Source organism: Salmo salar, chromosome ssa22, assembly GCF_905237065.1.
Source record: "Salmo salar chromosome ssa22, Ssal_v3.1, whole genome shotgun sequence".
NCBI classification, from domain to species: domain Eukaryota; kingdom Metazoa; phylum Chordata; class Actinopteri; order Salmoniformes; family Salmonidae; genus Salmo; species Salmo salar.
In genome coordinates this window covers 49,998,064-50,015,283 of record NC_059463.1, presented here as the reverse complement: position 1 = coordinate 50,015,283, position 17,220 = coordinate 49,998,064, and the positions used below count along the sequence as shown (strand labels likewise).

The following is a 17,220-nucleotide window of genomic DNA, read 5'->3' as shown; positions in this document are numbered from 1 at the left end:
GTCTGTACTGTGGAGGGGCAGGACATTTTATTGCTACCTTCCCTAATTCCCATCACCCGCACACCCTTTTTTGCTCTTGTGCTGTGGGGAGACCAATCTAAGTCTCTCTGAGTGCTCATTGACTCTGGGGCTAATGAATGTCTTATGGATGCCACGATAGCTTCGGAGCTTGGTATTCCCACTCAGCCTCTCTCTGTGCCCATGGATGCTAGGGCACTGGACGGCCGCTCTATAGGGGAAGTCACCCAAAGTACTGTGCCCGTTCAATTACGGGTTTCTGGTAACCTGTTACGAGAATTATGTTCTCAATGTTAACTTCAATTAAAATACTCAGTCTGCCACCCAGAATGTGTGAGATTCTGGTTGAATGAAACAGACGGAGGCCCAGCTTACAAGAATCAGAAGTGTTTATTCACGAGGGCGCTCTCAAGTCCATTGTACAGAGACATCGATTATATACCACTCCTTAGTTACGCACACATATACACACAAACATTAAGGCCCCAGATCTCTTAACACTGTAGATCATTGCCCAGCTGACAGTTTCATTCCTTTGAGATTAGGGAAACCTTGAGGGGGACTCCCTCTCATATCTTAAACCCTCAGAGTTCAAGCTAGGGCAGGTCAACCACAGTTTAACAGTTCTTGGTGTTTACTTAAACACACAGACACACATTCTTCTCGTTCCCAGTCCAACCTTGTTAGATTTATGCTTAACCCTTTAGTTACTCGTTCTACATGCTATATAGACCATATCCCGAATAGTTAAGTCTCAGGGTAGAATTATTTAATCATTACATTCAAACATATAAATCCCTTTACATAACCACAGTGAGACAATACAGTTCCTCCTCATTGCATCAACCCATGTTCTGGTTGTTTTGGAAATTTTCCTGGCTTCAAAAGCACAATCCGATGATTGATTGGACCACAAGCTCCATCCTGGGTTGTAGCCCATTTTGCCATTCCCACTGCCCTCAAGCAGCACAGCCTTCCTCAAGTCATCTTCCTCTGGATGTTAGCAAGACTGTGGATGTCTCTGCTATCCCCACAGAATACCATGACCTCTTGGAAGGGTTCAGTAAGGCACGTGCTACTTCCCTTCCCCCGCACCGTCCTTATGATTGTGCCATTGATCTTCTCCCAGGCACTACACCAACTCGGGGTTGCTTGTATTCTCTGTCTGGACCGGAGACCAAAGCTATGGAGGAGTACATAAAGGAGTCTCTTGACACTGGGGCCGTCCGTCCATCTGCATCTCCTGCCTGCGGAAGGGTTTTTCTTTGCGGAGAAGGACAAGACCCTGCGTCCGTGCATTGACTATTGGGGACTTAATGACATTACTGTCAAATCATTACCCCCCTACCTCTCCTCGGCGTTTGAACCTCTCCAGGCGGCCACCATATTTTCCAAGTTGGACCTTCGAAATGCCTACCACCTGGTTCGGATACGAGAGGGGGATGAGTGGAAGACAGCCTTCAACACAGCCAGTAGACATTATGATTACCAGGTCATGCCATTTGGACTCACCAACTGTCTTCCAGGCTTTGGTCAATGATGTGCTTCGGGACATGCTAAACCGGTTTGTGTTCGTGTACCTTGACCTTTTTCCCGATCTGCCCAAGAACATATACTCCATGTCAGACAGGTCCTTCAGCGCCACCTGGAGAACCAACTGTTCGTGAAAGCCGAAAAGTGTGAGTTCCACCGCGCTACAATCACCTTTCTGGGATATGTCATTGCTGAGGGCAATGTTCAGATGGATCCTGGAAAGGTGAAAGCAGTGGTGAATTGGCCTCAACCAACGTCCAGGGTGCAGTTGCAACGGTGTCTTGGGTTTGCAAACTTCTACCGCCGTTTCATTCGGGACTACAGCACCCTGATGGCCCCCCTCTCGGCACTCACCTCTCCCAAGGTACCGTTCAAATGGTCTCCAGCTGTCGACAAAGCCTTTATGGACCTGAAGCATCAGTTCACAACAGCATTCATCCATCCGGACCCCTTGCGTCAATTTGTGGTGGAAGTGGATGCTTCGGATGTTGGAGTGGGGTCATCCTGTCCCAGTGATCTGCCCAGGACCAGAAGCTTCATCCCTGTGCCTTCCTGTCCCATCGTCTCAATCCTACTGAAAGGAACTACGATGTTGGCAACCTAGAACTCCTGGCGGTAAAGATGGCGTTGGAGGAGTTTAGGCACTGGCTGGAAGGAGCAGAACAGCCATTCCTGGTCTGGACTGAATATCTCCGTACAGCCAAGTGCCTCAACTCCAGGCAGGCCCGGTGGGCCCTCCTGTTTACCAGATTTAACTTCACCATCTCCTACCACCCAGGGTCAATGAATGTGAAGCCTGATGCCCTCTCCCGCCTATACAGTTCCTCTGCCACACCCTCGACCTCTGACACCATTCTCCCTACCTCATGCCTTGCTGCCACTGTGGATTGGGGTATTGAGAACCTGGTCTGCGAGGCACAACATTCCCAACCTGGACCTGAAGGGGGCCCGGCTAACCAGCTGTTAGTCCCTAATCCAGTCCGGTCCCGGGTCCTGGAATGGGCTCATTCCTCCAGGCTGACCTGTCATCCAGGGTTCGGTCGTACATTAGCCTTCCTCCGACAACGTTTCTGGTGGCCCACAATGGTCCCTGATGTCTCTGCCTTCGTCGCCGCATGCACAGTATGCTCAGAACAAGACTCCACGGCAAGCTCCTTCTGGCCTCCTTTAGTCACTACCGGTCCCTCATCGTCCCTGGTCTCATATATCTCTGGACTTTGTCACTGGGCTCCCTCCATCTGATGGCAACACCGTCATTCTGACGGTAGTTGATTGGTTCTCCAAGGCCGCCCATTTCATCCCTCTCCCCAAACTACCTTCTGCCAAGGAGACAGCCCAGCTTATAGTGCAGCATGTCTTCCGGATCCATGGACTCCCGGTAGACATGGTCTCAGATCGGGGTTCTTGTCTCAGTTCTGGAAGGCGTTCTGCACCCTTATTGGGTCGTCGGCCAGTCTGTCATCCGGATTCCATCCCCAAACTAATGGTCAGTCGGAGCGAGCCAACCAAGACCTGGAGACCACCTTAAGGTACCTGGTCTCAACCAACCCCACTACCTGCAGCCATCAACTGGTCTGGGTGGAGTATGCCTGGAACACCATTCCCAGTTCTGCCACAGGACTCACCGCATGGAGCACTTCTTTGCGAGGCAATGGAAATCCTCCCTGGTCTTTGTGGTTGAATCTGTGTTCGAAATTCACTGCTCGACTTACAGATAATTGTATGTGTGGGGTACAAAGATGTCATGTTAAACACTATTATTGCACACAGTGAGTCCATGCAACTTATTGTGACTTGTTAAGCACATTTTTACTTCTGAAATTAAATAGGCTTGCCATAAGAGGGGTTGAGTACTTATTGACTCAAAACATTTCAGTTTTTAATTTTTAATTCATTTGTAAGTCCTGAAAACATCATTTCACTTTGACATTATGGGGTATTAAATGTAGACCAGTGACACAAAATCTAAATGTAATCAATTTAAAACTCCCCCTGCAGCAAGTTGTGGCGATTTTCAAACAGGTTGTGGCAAGGAGGAAACCGATGCCTTTGCAGCCTGAAGGGAGCATGTTTCATGTATTTCTTGGTCGCAGGGGGACACAAGTGTTCTGCCGACTGGGCTGAGTGCTTTGGGACGCTAGAGATTAAATTACGTTGGGAAGAACTACGCACTCTAGTGGACCTTGGGGCTAGAAGTCCAGTAGAATGGTAGCCTGACTACCCATCCACACTAGCGTTTCTTATCATTTACATTTACATTTAAGTCATTTAGCAGACGCTCTTATCCAGAGCGACTTACAAATTGGTGGATTCACCTTATGATATCCAGTGGAACAACCACTTTACAATAGTGCATCTAAATCTTTTAGGGGGGGGTTAGAAGGATTACTTTATCCTATCCTAGGTATTCCTTAAAGAGGTGGGGTTTCAGGTGTCTCCGGAAGGTGGTGATTGACTCCGCTGTCCTGGCGTCGTGAGGGAGCTTGTTCCACCATTGGGGTGCCAGAGCAGCGAACAGTTTTGACTGGGCTGAGCGGGAACTGTGCTTTCTCAGAGGTAGGGAGGCGAGCAGGCCAGAGGTGGATGAACGCAGTGCCCTTGTTTGGGTGTAGGGCCTGATCAGAGCCATTATGGAGCCATTAAAAGCGCAGAGGAATTAAATTCAGGATGAGTTGACAGGCAAGTAGAATGGAAGGAAAACAGCAATGGGAGTATAGTAGACATGCTTGTGTAGCAGGGTTGGAGTCCATTCGAATTAAAGACATTCAACTAGAGACTAAACAACATGAGGAAGACCTTCGCTTTTGCGGTGGAAAATTAGGTTGACAAGATTGTGGATGACTCACTTTATTATAAGCATACAAAGACACACACGCACACACTGCATGCAAACGGCTTGCGCAATACGGGTTACAGGTTAATGTGAAACAAACCCACACTCTTTCTACTAAATTCAAAGAGCTCTGTAAACCACTCTTAAGGTGGCACTAGGAGCAGTTGAAACTCACATTAAACATGACAGGGTAGGAGAAAAAGAAACTGAACTAACTGACTCTTTGTGACAGTTCCTTTCATTTTTTCTCTGACTTTCTAACAGATTCTATTGTTGTGAAACTAAAGGTCCTACAACAACATCCCTGTCCAATAATACTTTTGTCAGTTTGTCAAAGGACTCATTTGTTGGTTATGCCTATTTGTAAACTACCTTCATCTAGTTGGACTAGACAATCTGAACCCTCTTTCTAAAATTATCCGCCGCAATTGTTGCAACCGTATTACTAGCCTGTTCAACATATCGTCTGAGATCCCTAAAGATTGGAAAGTTTCCACGGTCATCCCCTCTTCAAAGGGGGAGACACTCTAGACCCAAACTGTTACAGACCTATATCTATCCTACCCTGCCTTTCTAAAGTCTTCGAAAGCCAAGTTAACAAACAGATCACCGATCATTTCGAATCCCACCGTACCTTCTCCGCTATGCAATCTGGTTTCCGAGCTGGTCATGGGTGCACCTCATCAACACTCAAGGTCCTAAACGATATCATAACCGCCATTGATAAAAGACAGTACTGTGCAGTCGTCTTCATCGACCTGGCCAAGGCTTTCAACTCTGTCAATCACCACATTCTTATCGGCAGACTCAACAGCCTTGGTTTCTCAAATGACTGCCTCGCCTGGTTCACCAACTACTTCTCAGAGTTCAGTGTGACAAATCGGAGGGCCTGTTATCCAGACCTCTGGCAGTCTCTATGGGGGTGCCACAGGGTTCAATTCTCAGGCCGACTCTTTTCTCTGTTTTTTATCAATGATGTTGCTCTTGCTGCTGGTGATTCTCTGTTACACCTCTACGCAGTTGACTCCATTCTGTATACTTCTGGCCCTTCGTTGGACACTGTGCTAACAAACCTCCAGACGAGCTTCAATGGCATACAACACTCCTTCCGCGGCCTCCAACTGCTCTTAAATGCAAGTAAAACTAAATGCATGCTCTTCAACCGATCGCTACCCGCCTGTCTAGCATCACTACTCTGGACGGTTCTGACTTAGAATATGTGGACAACTACAAATACCTAGGTGTCTGGCTAGACTGTAAACTCTCCTTCCAGACTCACATTAAGCATCTCCAATCCAAAATTAAATCTAGAATCGGCTTCCTATTTCGTAAACAAAGCCTCCTTCACTTATGCTGCTAAACATACCCTCGTAAAACTGACTATCCTACCGATCCTTGACTTCGACAATGTCATTTACAAAATAGCTTCCAACACTCTACTTAGCAAATTGGATGTAGTCTATCACAGTGCCATCCGTTTTGTTACCAAAGCCCCATATACTACCCACCACTGCAACCTGTATGCTCTCGTTGGTTGGCCCTCACTACATATTCGTTGCCAAACCCACTGGCTCCAGGTCATCTAAGTCTTTGCTAGGTAAAGCCCCGCCTTTATCTCAGCTCACTGGTCACCATAGCAACACCCACCCATAGCACACGCTCCAGCAGGTCATCCCCAAAGACAACTCCTCCTTTGGCCGCCTTTCCTTCCAGTTCTCTGCTGCCAATGATCACTGAAGCTGGAGACTTATATCTCCCTCACTAACTTTAAGTATCAGGTGTCAGAGCAGCTTACCGATTATTGCACCTGTATACAACACATCTGTAAATAGCCCACCCAACTACCTCATCCCCATGTTATTTTTTGCTTCTTTGCACCCCAGTATCTCTACTTGCAAATCTATCACTCCAGTGTTAATGCTAAATTGCAATTATTTCACCACTACGGCCTATTTATTGCCATACCTCCCTAATCTTACTACATTTGCACACACTGTATGTAGATTTTTCTATTGTGTTAATGACTATGTTTGTTTATCCCTTGTGTAACTGTGTTTGTGTCGCGCTGCTTTGCTTTATCTTGGTCAGGTCGCAGTTGTAAATTATGAAATAGTGAAATAAATCAAATAAAAAAGTTAAAACGCTAAATGCTGGACTATAAATCAGTATAGTGGAATTGTAAGTCGATAGGTGATTATCATACTATTCCGTGGCTTGACAGTAGTTATGATTCAAGATAACTCAAGAGTGCTCTATGACAGGTTGAAATTCAGGTCACAACATCTATTACTGTTTGAAGGTCAGGGGTAGCTGTGCAGAAGCCTGTCCTAAAAGGCCGTAGTGTGTGCAGGCTTTTATATGGTGCAGCCAAGCATTAACACACCTGATTAACTAGTTGTGAACACCACGATTAGTTGATTATTTTATTTTAAAAAAAATGTCTTTCCTTCTGAAAATTATCTACATCTTGAGTGTGGGTGCAAGGTGGATGGGTTGTCTGTTTCACATGAAATTGTGAATTACTTGGCACCACCATGTGGCTACTTTGTTTGACAAATACAATCACGTTTCATTCCAGACAAATCACAGGCAAATGTGTCAAGAAAATAATAATATACTACATAAATCATAAAAGCAGCATTTATTCTGTTGCATTTGAAATGCCTGTATAATTAGATAACTGAACGTAATCTGTAGCCCAATTCTAAGCAGAATAATTTTGTGAGGAATGGGTTGGTGAAAGAAATGTGATCGAGACTCCCTCAAGCCAAATGCATACACCAATGATTTGGTTTGAAATCCTTGAGGGGGACTGAATGCGTGCATACTCCATGAGGGAGGGAGAAACGGAATTGGGCTTGTATCATGTTCACTCACACTCCACGGGTGGAACCTGAATTGAGCAACAAACAGACCAAAGGCTCAATGCTAGACATAAAAAAAGATTGAGAAAGTAAAAATGGATCAGACTATTCTTGAATGTTTTTACACCAATTACAAAAAAAAACATTGTAAAGTGTGATCCGAAAAGGACACATACTTTACCATGAATAGCACAGTGAATGTGTCCTCAATAAATTAAAAAGCATTGTTGAATGACAGTATGGCTAAGAAAGGCAATTGACTTTTAAGAGAACTATGTACATTTTTTATCATGCTAACCTACGTTGCAAAAAAAGTAATTGTAACAAACGTTTAACAAGAAACACTGTTTAAGGTCAAACTGATGATTCGAAACCAAAAACAACTAAGGAAAGTAAAATGAGTAGTATATGAATATTCAAATAAAATATTTAAAAACACCGGTTTTAGATCATGGAAATATCACATTAAATACTGCTTAGTGCTTTGTTATTAAAAACAAAAAGTAGCACTATCTTATGAAAGAAACATTACAAAGAATCTAGTAATTACTGGAAAATATGCTATTCTATGAATCAAGTGCGGTTAGTGCATTGAAAAAAAAACTGTAGGTAGTGCATAGTCTTAAGCAGGGGTTCCCAAACTCGTTCCTGGGGACCACATTTTGGTTTACACAGCTGATTCAAATAACCAACTCATGGTCACGCTTTGATTACGTGAATCAGCTGTGTAGTGCCGGGAAAAAAAACAAAAAACATGCCCCTAGGACCGAGCTTGGGAAACCCTGTTCTAAACTACAGTAGCATATAAAAACTGATACAATTCTAGATTGACAGGGAGAGCAAATCCGCTTCACACCTTTTCAGGTATTATTTATTTCACTTACACTAGATCTAGGAGCACATAGTTCTTAATGAAAGCCAACATTTATTAAAAAATATTTAATTTCTTTAAAGGTTTATCATCACTAGCTTTTGATTTAACATGGCAGAGAACCAGGGCCCATATTCACAAATAGTGCTTATCTAGGCGATATACAGTACCAGTCAAAAGTTTAGACACCTCAAGGGTTTTTCTTTATATTTACTACATTGTAGTAAACTATGAAATAACACATATGGAATCATATATTAACCAAAATCCAGATATTTTATATTTGAGATTCTTCAAAATAGCCACCCTTTGCCTTGATGACAGCTTGGCATACACTTGGCATTCTCTCAATCAGTTTCATGAAGTAGTCACCTGGAATGAATTTCAATTAACAGGTGTGCCTTGTTAAAAGTGAATTTGGGGAATTTCTTTCCTCCTTAATGCATTTGAGCCAAATCAGTTGTGTTTTGAAAAGGTAGGGGTGGTATACAGAGAATAGCCCTATTTGGTAAAAGACCAAGTCCATATTATGGCAAGAACAGCTCAAATAAGCAAAGAGAAACAACAGTCCATCATTACTTTAAGACATGAAGGTCAGTCAATCCGGAAAATCTCAAGAACTTTGAAAGTTTCTTCAAGTGCAGTTGCTATGATGCAACTGGCTCTCATGAGGACCGCCACAGGAAAGGAAGACCCAGAGTTACCTCTGCTGCAAAGGATAAGTTCATTAGAGTTAACTGCAGCTCAGAAATTGCAGCCAAAGTAAATGCTTCACAGAGTTCAAGTAACAGACATCTCAACATCAACTGTTCAGAGGATTCAGCGTGAATCAGGCCTTCATGGTTGAATTGCTGCAAATAAACCACTACTAAAGGACACCAATAAGAAGAAGAGACGTGCTTGGGCCAAGAAACACGAGCAATGGACATTAGACTGGTGGAAATCTGTCCTTTGGTCTGATGAGTCCAAATTTTTTATTTTTGGTTCCAACCGCAGTGTCTTTGTGAGATGCAGAGTAGGTGAATGGATGATCTCCGCATGTGTGGTTCCCACCGTGAAGCATGGAGGAGGAGGTGTGATGGTGCTTTGCTGGTGACACAGTCTGTGATTTATTTAGAATTTAAGGCACACTTAACCAGCATGGCTACCGCATCATTCTGCAGTGATACGCCATCCCATCTGGTTTTCGCTTACAGCACAATGACCCAACACACCTCCAGGCTGTATAAGGGCTATTTGACCAAGAAGGAGAGTGATGAGCGCTGCATCAGATGACCTGGCCTCCACAATCACCCGACCTCAACCCAATTGAGATGGTTTGGGATGAATTGGACCTCAGAGTGAAGGAAAAGCAGTCAACAAGTGCTCAGTATATGTGGGAACTCCTTCAAGACTGTTGGAAAAGCATTCCAGGTGAAGCTGGTTGAGAGAATGCCAAGAGTGTGCAAAGCTGTCAAAGGCAAACGGTGGCTACTTTGAAAAAGCTAAAATCTAAAATATATGTTTTGGTTACTACATGTCATTTAATTGTTTTGGTATCTTCACCATTATTCTACAATGTAGAAAATAGTAAAAATAAAGACCCTTGAATGAGTAGGTGTGTCCAAACTTTTGAGTGGTACTGTATGTATGTATCATCTTATTCATTATTTTCTAAAGGGCAAAACTGATCCTAGATCAGCCCTCCTACTCTGAGACACTTTTTAAATACGGCCCAGGCCTGCATCCCAACAGTCTAAAGTCATACTGGGAATTTGCTTTCCACCCAGTCCAGTTCTTTCAGACCAGATGAAGGAAAGGAGACGAGGAAGACACTTTAGTCTATTGAGATGCTTATTTTAGCTTTAGCTCACTTGGGAGCGACAGTCCTTGGCTTGTTGTAGACAAGGAAGTCTGAGATATCGTTCCACACGTTGCTGTCGTGGTAGAGGTAGTTCATGGAGGACTGCAGTGAAGGCTGGAGGGTGTGGGGGTGGTACTCGAACAGCCACAGCACGATGCCCCACACCAGGGTAGCAAACAGGGGGAAGGGGTCCCGCTTGGGCTGCGGTACAATGCCTTTCTCCACGGCCAGGCGAGACAAGGCAAACAGGATCCTAGACAGCAGGTACATGTTGATCTAGAGACATGACAAGGAAGATCCTTTCATTAGCCAAAACAACAAGGAAGTACATTTCATTAGAAATACAGTAAGGTAGAATATTGGCTAGCCTACATAAGAACAGTCTTGGGCAGCTTCCTTTCGACCACTCTTTTCTCTCGTAACCACTTTGAAGACTTGACATAGGTTGTCACCTTGTTGCACTATCCAGATGTTTTATTGGTCATGTATTGGCACTAGTAATCCAGGTTGAGCGCAGCCCTCATGACATAACTATTGTCAATTTATCTGGCTATTAATCTCTTGTGGAAAGACAAATATAACAAATGGGATGGGACGACTACCGAGGAACAACTGTTCCAGTGTGCTGGTTTTGTGTCACTGGTTATTTGGACAGTTTACCTGCACGTTTTGAATTTCAGGAGTGGACATTTGGCCCATAGACTTACCTGAGACTTCAGGGAGGGGGGGGATAGGGCTACCAATGATGTTCTGGAACTTTATTCCATGTTTTAGTTCTGGATTACCTGGCTATTGATGTTGTTGTTTTCCCCAAACACCAACCAGCCACCGAGGCAGGCGGCGAAGAAGGACTGAGACTGTAGACTCTTCCCATGGATCCTCTCCTGTAGGGCCTGCAGTCCTTTGTACGTGAACACAAAGTAGGCGAGGTTGCGCGAGTGTTGGTACGTGGCCTTCACAATGGCTCGCAGCTTATCTTTCAGGCTGAGCATATGAAAAGGGGTGGGGGCGCATTGTCCATTGTTAATAGACCATTATCAATTTTTGATGCAGTTTTGATTTATTTCAGCGCTAGTTAAGGGATTTGGGAGAGTGCTTAAATGTCTTCTTACCTTCCACTTCTGAAAAGAAACGTCATGACAAGAGCATGGGGTGCCCGGATTTTTGCCCCATAACTGTAAATGAGAAATATCAGGTTCAAGGTCAATGTCAACTGATTTACACGTGTGTGAAATGGCAGGTCAGCCAAACTGTATGAATCGTGAGAAAGGTCAAACCACTGAGTTAGCAAGCTAGCTACAGTTAGGCTAACTAATGTCAAGTGTTTCAAGGTTTGATAGATAGCTACTAACAACAACGCTAGGTCCATCTAGCTGACTTTGCTTGACCATCATCATTAGCTACATAGCTAGTTATTTCAATACGCTTGCTGGCCAACCTTGGCTAACTAGCTCAAAGGGAAGCTAGCTACTGTACGTTGGATAGCAAGCTGTAAAATAATAGCTAACGTAGATAACAGATTCTCGCTAAGTGGACAAACTAGCTAGCTAGCTAGCTAGAAATAAGCAAAGTAAGTTGGCTGGCTAGCTAGAAAGTAAGTAGCTAAGTAAACAACTTACACAGCACCATTTCGGAATCCTTTAACAACTGCAAGTGCAGCTTTATACTTTTCTTGCTGTAATAAATTATTAATCGTGTACAACACCGTTTTGACTAAATCTGGACCTGCCATTTTGGGGGTCTTGAATGAATGTGACACAAACCCAAGCGTTTTAGTGCCGCGCAAATATTTGCCGTCACGGGACAAAGAATCTGCATGAAGGTTCCTATTTAAGCCTGAGGACAGCCACCAAGTTACAGTAACTGTCCAGTGTTGTCAGATTTCTATGAAATATGACCTATTTCCAATATGAGAAAAATAGTTTTCCTTCCAAAATGTTTTAGTTAAGCATGTTAAAGAGCAGCTTTTCTGGTGTTGGAATGGTGTGGGCGTACTCCAATAACAGAATTGTGTGGGCATATACCTGTCATTAAACATATGAATGAGAGTACTTCTCCATTTAATGGTGGTTGGCATCCAATACAACTGTGTTCTTCGACTTCAAATGCAAAGAAAATATTTTCACAAATAAAAAAGAAACATCCCAAACTACATATACTACACTAGCCAACCCCTAGCCAACTATCCATGCTACAGAGTTCAGGTAAATTAATCCCTTCTTGGCCCACAGGCCTGGGACGGCGCCACTCCTTCTCCCAACATCTCCTGTAGATCCTATGCTATTATGCCGCTTTCACAATAATGGTAATTCTCTCTGACCTGCTTTCTACTTGAGCAGTACAATTCACAACCATTGCCATAAAGGCCAAAAACCTGGATTTGTCAACGCACAGTAACATTCACTTTTTTCATTGGCCCTTTTATCACAGCAACGGAGGAAGCATTCCCTCCCTCTCCACCCTTCTCACTGCCTCTGCATATGTTACACCCTGTCCTACTCTGACTTTTGCTACCTCTATCTGTTTGACTTTAACCAGGCATTCTGTATTCTTGGCTTAATGACCATCTTCACAGTTACTACACTGTCAGGGCTCCTACTTCAGACATGCCTCCACTAAATGGAAACCTCCACCCCTACCACATCTCAGCTGAACCTTCCTACACACTGACCATGCCCATACTTCTGGCAGCGGAAACCCTGAAAAATATTAGGCACAAATACTCTAACCGAATAACTCATATATCCTTACATCACCCTATCAGGGAGAACCTCCAACTCAAAGCACAGCATCACGGACAGATTTTCCTCCCTCCAGCCGCCTCGATTTCTGGTTAATCGTCGGGCTTCACACACGCCAAGAACCTTCTTTAGTTGCTAATCCTCTACACTTAGAGGCATGGTTATCACCCCCTTGAGAGGAGTTCAGCTCCGTAGACTAATACACATTACCTCTCATTCCCCACAGTCGACCCAAGCACAATCCCTCTGGGATATAAACTCAGCAAAAAAAGAAACGTCCCCTTTTCAGGACCCTGTCTTTCAAAGATAACTCGTAAAAATCCAAATAACTTCACAGATCTTCATTGTAAAGAGTTTAAAAACACTGTTTGCCATGCTTGTTCAATGAACCATAAACAATGAATGAACATGCACCCGTTGAACGGTCGTTAAGACACTAACAGCTTACAAACGGTAGGCAATTAAGGTCACAGTTATGAAAACTTAGGACACTAAAAAGAGGCCTTTCTACTGACTCTGAAAAACACCAAAAGAAAGATGCCCAGGGTCCCTGCTCATCTGTGTGAACGTCCTTAGGCATGCTGCAAGGAGGCATGAGGACTACAGATGTGGCCAGGGCAATAAATTGCAATGTCCATACTGTGAGACGCCTAAGACAGCGCTACAGAAAGACAGGACGGACAGCTGATCGTCCTCGCAGTGGCAGACCACGTGTAACAACACCTGCACAGGATCGGTACATCCAAACATCTCACCTGCGGGACAGGTACAGGATGGGAACAACTGCCCGAGTTAAACCAGGAACGCACAATCCCTCCATCAGTGCTCAGACTGTCCGCAATAGGCTGAGAGAGTTGTAAGGCAGGTCCTCACCAGACATCACCGGCAACAATGTCGACTATGGGCACAAACCCACCATCGCTGGACCAGACAGGACTGGCAAAATGTGCTCTTCACAGACGAGTCGCGGTTTTGTCTCACCAGGGGTGAAGGTCGGATTCGCGTTTATCATCGAATTAATGAGCGTTACACCGAGGCCTGTACTCTGGAGCGGGATCGATTGAGGTGGAGGGTCGGTCATGGTCTGGGGTGGTGTGTCACAGCATCATCGGACTGAGCTTGTTGTCATTGCAGGCGATCTCAACGCTGTGCGTTACAGGGAAAACATCCTCCTCCCTCATGTGGTACCCTTCCTGCAGGCTCATCCTGACATGGCCCTCCAGCATGACAATGCCACCAGCCATACTGCTCGTTCTGTGCGTGATTTCCTGCAATACAGGAATGTCAGTATTCTGCCATGGCCAGCGAAGAGCCCGGATCTCAATCCCATTGAGCACATCTGGGACCTGTTGGATCGGAGGGTGAGGGCTAGGGCCATTCCCCCCAGAAATGTCCGGGAACTTGCAGGTGCCTTGGTGGAAGAGTGGGGTAACATCTCACAGCAAGAACTGGCAAATCTGGTGCAGTCCATGAGATGCACTGCAATACTCAAATGCAGCTGGTGGCCACACCAGATACTGACTGTTACTTTTGATTTTGACCCCCCCTTTGTTCAGAGACACATTATTCCATTTCTGTTAGTCACATGTCTGTGGAACTTGTTCAGTTTATGTCTCAGTTGTTGAATCTTATGTTCATACAAATATATACACGTTAAGTTTGCTGAAAATAAAACGCAGTTGACAGTGAGAGGACGTTTCTTTTTTGGTGAGTTTAGATGTACATCCTACCATTATGAATCCACTTCTTGCTACCTTGCCTGCACTTTTCCTAGCTTACTCTCCACCCACTCCGATACCTCAAACAGATTTTTCCCTTGAATCGCACTCCAATCACCAAATAATCCTTGTGGATTTCCATTTCCCTGACTCTGTTTCCTTTTCACGCTTCACAGACACTGCCTCTTCCTTATACTCAACTCCCTCAAACTCCATTTCCCATGATCACCTCTGAGAGCCCCAGGTCTATAGGGAGACATAATGTAGTTCTATACTCAGTAGACAGATATTCCATGTTCCCGCTCTTCAGTTTCTTTTTCTGCGCCATTCCCCCTGCAGCTGGTGCCTCAGGTCTCCCAACTTTCAAACTAACCACAGCAGATGTACAAATGTATAAGAAAATCCAGCCCTGAGTAGTGAAAAGACAGGCGAGGTAGCAAGCTAACTCATTCAAGGGAGTAGACCGCTGATTGGCCAGCCTATCCTCCTCAGGATGACATCATCCTCTAAGAGGAAATAGCAAGCACTATTTGAGATACAAATAGTGCTTTTATTGTTATTTCTCTAATTTGTGTTTTGTCCACAAATACGAGTATAAGAAGAGTCAACATTATTTGGGTATGAGTTAACAGAATATGAACTTTTAAGTGAGATTTTCACCGGACAGTTACTAAATTAAATTCAGTCAGATATTTGATAGCGTCTGAATTGAGGATTTAGTGGGACTTAAATGTAAAAGAAAATATATCACGCAAAAGTTCCAGTAGCCCATTGTTTATTTAGACTTTTATTTTCACATGATAAAGATCCTTCATCTTCACATACGAAAAAAGAACTAGTATCCAACCATTAACTCACATTTATTAAAATGTTAGAGAGCTTTTACAATGAAAAATACTATCAACATGATTAGTTAACACCAACATATTTCTGTACATTTTATTCCTTTATGATCTGGGGACATGGCAATACTTAAAAAAGAACAATAATTTAAAGTGGTTAATAAGCCGAGTAAGGCGCCATCACTTGTTATTTGTTAATAACAGCAATCTCTTCATGGCAGTGCACTATGAGGTGGTGAGCCAGAATGAGTGTGTGGTCAAGAAGAAGTCTTGAGGATGCAGTGAAGCAATGGGATGTAGAATCGCCCTGACTATACACCCAGTTATAAATCGGTATCAGAGGCGAGACAGCCACGGCACACAATACATGACGTTTTGAAAACGTTTTTTTTTTAAACGAAAAATGTGTGTTTCTTAATGGAAATTCAAGGAGTCTCTCCCCGATCCAAAACATTTTCAAACTACTAAACAACCCAGACACTCACAGCTAAGACAGCCACTAGGCTGGGGTTAACACTATTTTTGTCATCGATAGTGCATTCGGAAAGTATTCAGACCCCTTGACTTTTCCCACATTTTGTTAAGTTACAGCCTTCATCTAAAATTGATTAAATTGTTTTCTCCCCCTTCATCCATCCATCCACACACACACACACACACACACACAATACCCCATAATGACAAAGCAAAAACTGGTTTTAGACATTTTTGAAATGTACACCACCCCCCCGGAAACATCACATTTACATAAGTATTCGGGCCTTTGACGCAGTACTTTGTTGAAGTGCCTTTGGCAGTGATTACAGCCTCAAATCTTATTTGGTTTTATGCTACACGCTTGGCACACCTGTATTTGGGGAGTTCCTCCCATTCTTCTCTGCAGATCCTCTCAAGCTCTGTCAGGTTGGATGGGGTGCGTCGCTGCACAGCTATTTTAAGCTCTCCAGAGATGTTCGATCGGGTTCAAGGACAAGGCTCTGGTTAGGCCATTCAGAGACTTGTGCCCAAGCCACTCCTGCGTTGTCTTGGACCCCATTCTGAGGTCCTGAGCACTCTGGAGTAGGTTTTCATCGAGGATCTCTGTACTTTGCTGTGTTCATCTTTCCCCCAATCCTGACTAGTCTCCCAGTCCCTGCCACTGAAAAACATCCCCACAGCATGATGCTGCCAACACCATGATTCCCCGTAGGGGTGGTGCCAGGTTTCCTCCACAGGTTACGCTTCATATTCAGGCCAAAGAGTTTAATCTTGTTTCTCATGGTGAGAGTCCTTTAGGTGCCTTTTGGCAAACTACAAGCGGGCTGTCATGTGCCTTTTACTGAAGAGTGGCTTACATCTGGCCACTCTACCATAAAGGCCTGATTGGTGGAGTGCTGCAGAGATGGCTGTCCTTCTGGAAGGTTCTCCTATCTCCACAGAAGAACTCTGGAGCTCTGTCAGTGACCATCAGGTTCTTGGTCACCTCCCTTCTCCCACGATTGTCCAGTTTGGATGGGCGGCCAGCTCTAGGAAGAGTCTTGGTGGTTCCAAACTTCTGCCATTTAAGAATGATGGAGGCCACTATGTTCTTGGGGAACTTCGATGCTGCAAAAAAAAAATTGGTATCCTTCCCCAAATATGTGTCAAGGCACAATCCTGTCTCGGCGCTCTACAGACAATTCCTTTGACCTCATGGCTTGGTTTTGCTCTGATATCCACTGTCAACTGTGGGATGTTATATAGACAGATGTGTCTCCAAATCATGTCCAATCAATTGAATTTTACCATAGGTGGACTCCAATCAAGTTGTAGAAACATCTCAAAGATGATCAATGGAAACAGGATACAGCCATGCTCAATTCCGAGTCATAGCAAAGTGTCTGAATACTTATGTAAATAAAAATATTTTTTTTGTATACATTTGCTAAAATAAAAACTTTTTGCTTTGTCATTATGGGGTATTGTGTGTAGATTGATG

General features: G+C 44.1%; 1 protein-coding gene across 1 annotated transcript; it reads right to left on the bottom strand.

The window, feature by feature from the left end:
* Window positions 1–9,518: 9,518 nt before the first annotated feature.
* On the bottom strand, window positions 9,519–11,748 carry pxmp4 (peroxisomal membrane protein 4). Its single transcript, XM_014168096.2, has 4 exons — window positions 11,582–11,748; window positions 11,075–11,137; window positions 10,748–10,946; window positions 9,519–10,238 (listed from the first exon to the last, which is right to left on the bottom strand). The coding sequence occupies exons 1-4, from the start codon at window positions 11,692–11,694 to the stop codon at window positions 9,969–9,971; spliced, it is 645 nt and encodes a 214-aa protein (XP_014023571.1). The 5' UTR covers window positions 11,695–11,748; the 3' UTR covers window positions 9,519–9,968.
* Window positions 11,749–17,220: the final 5,472 nt, after the last annotated feature.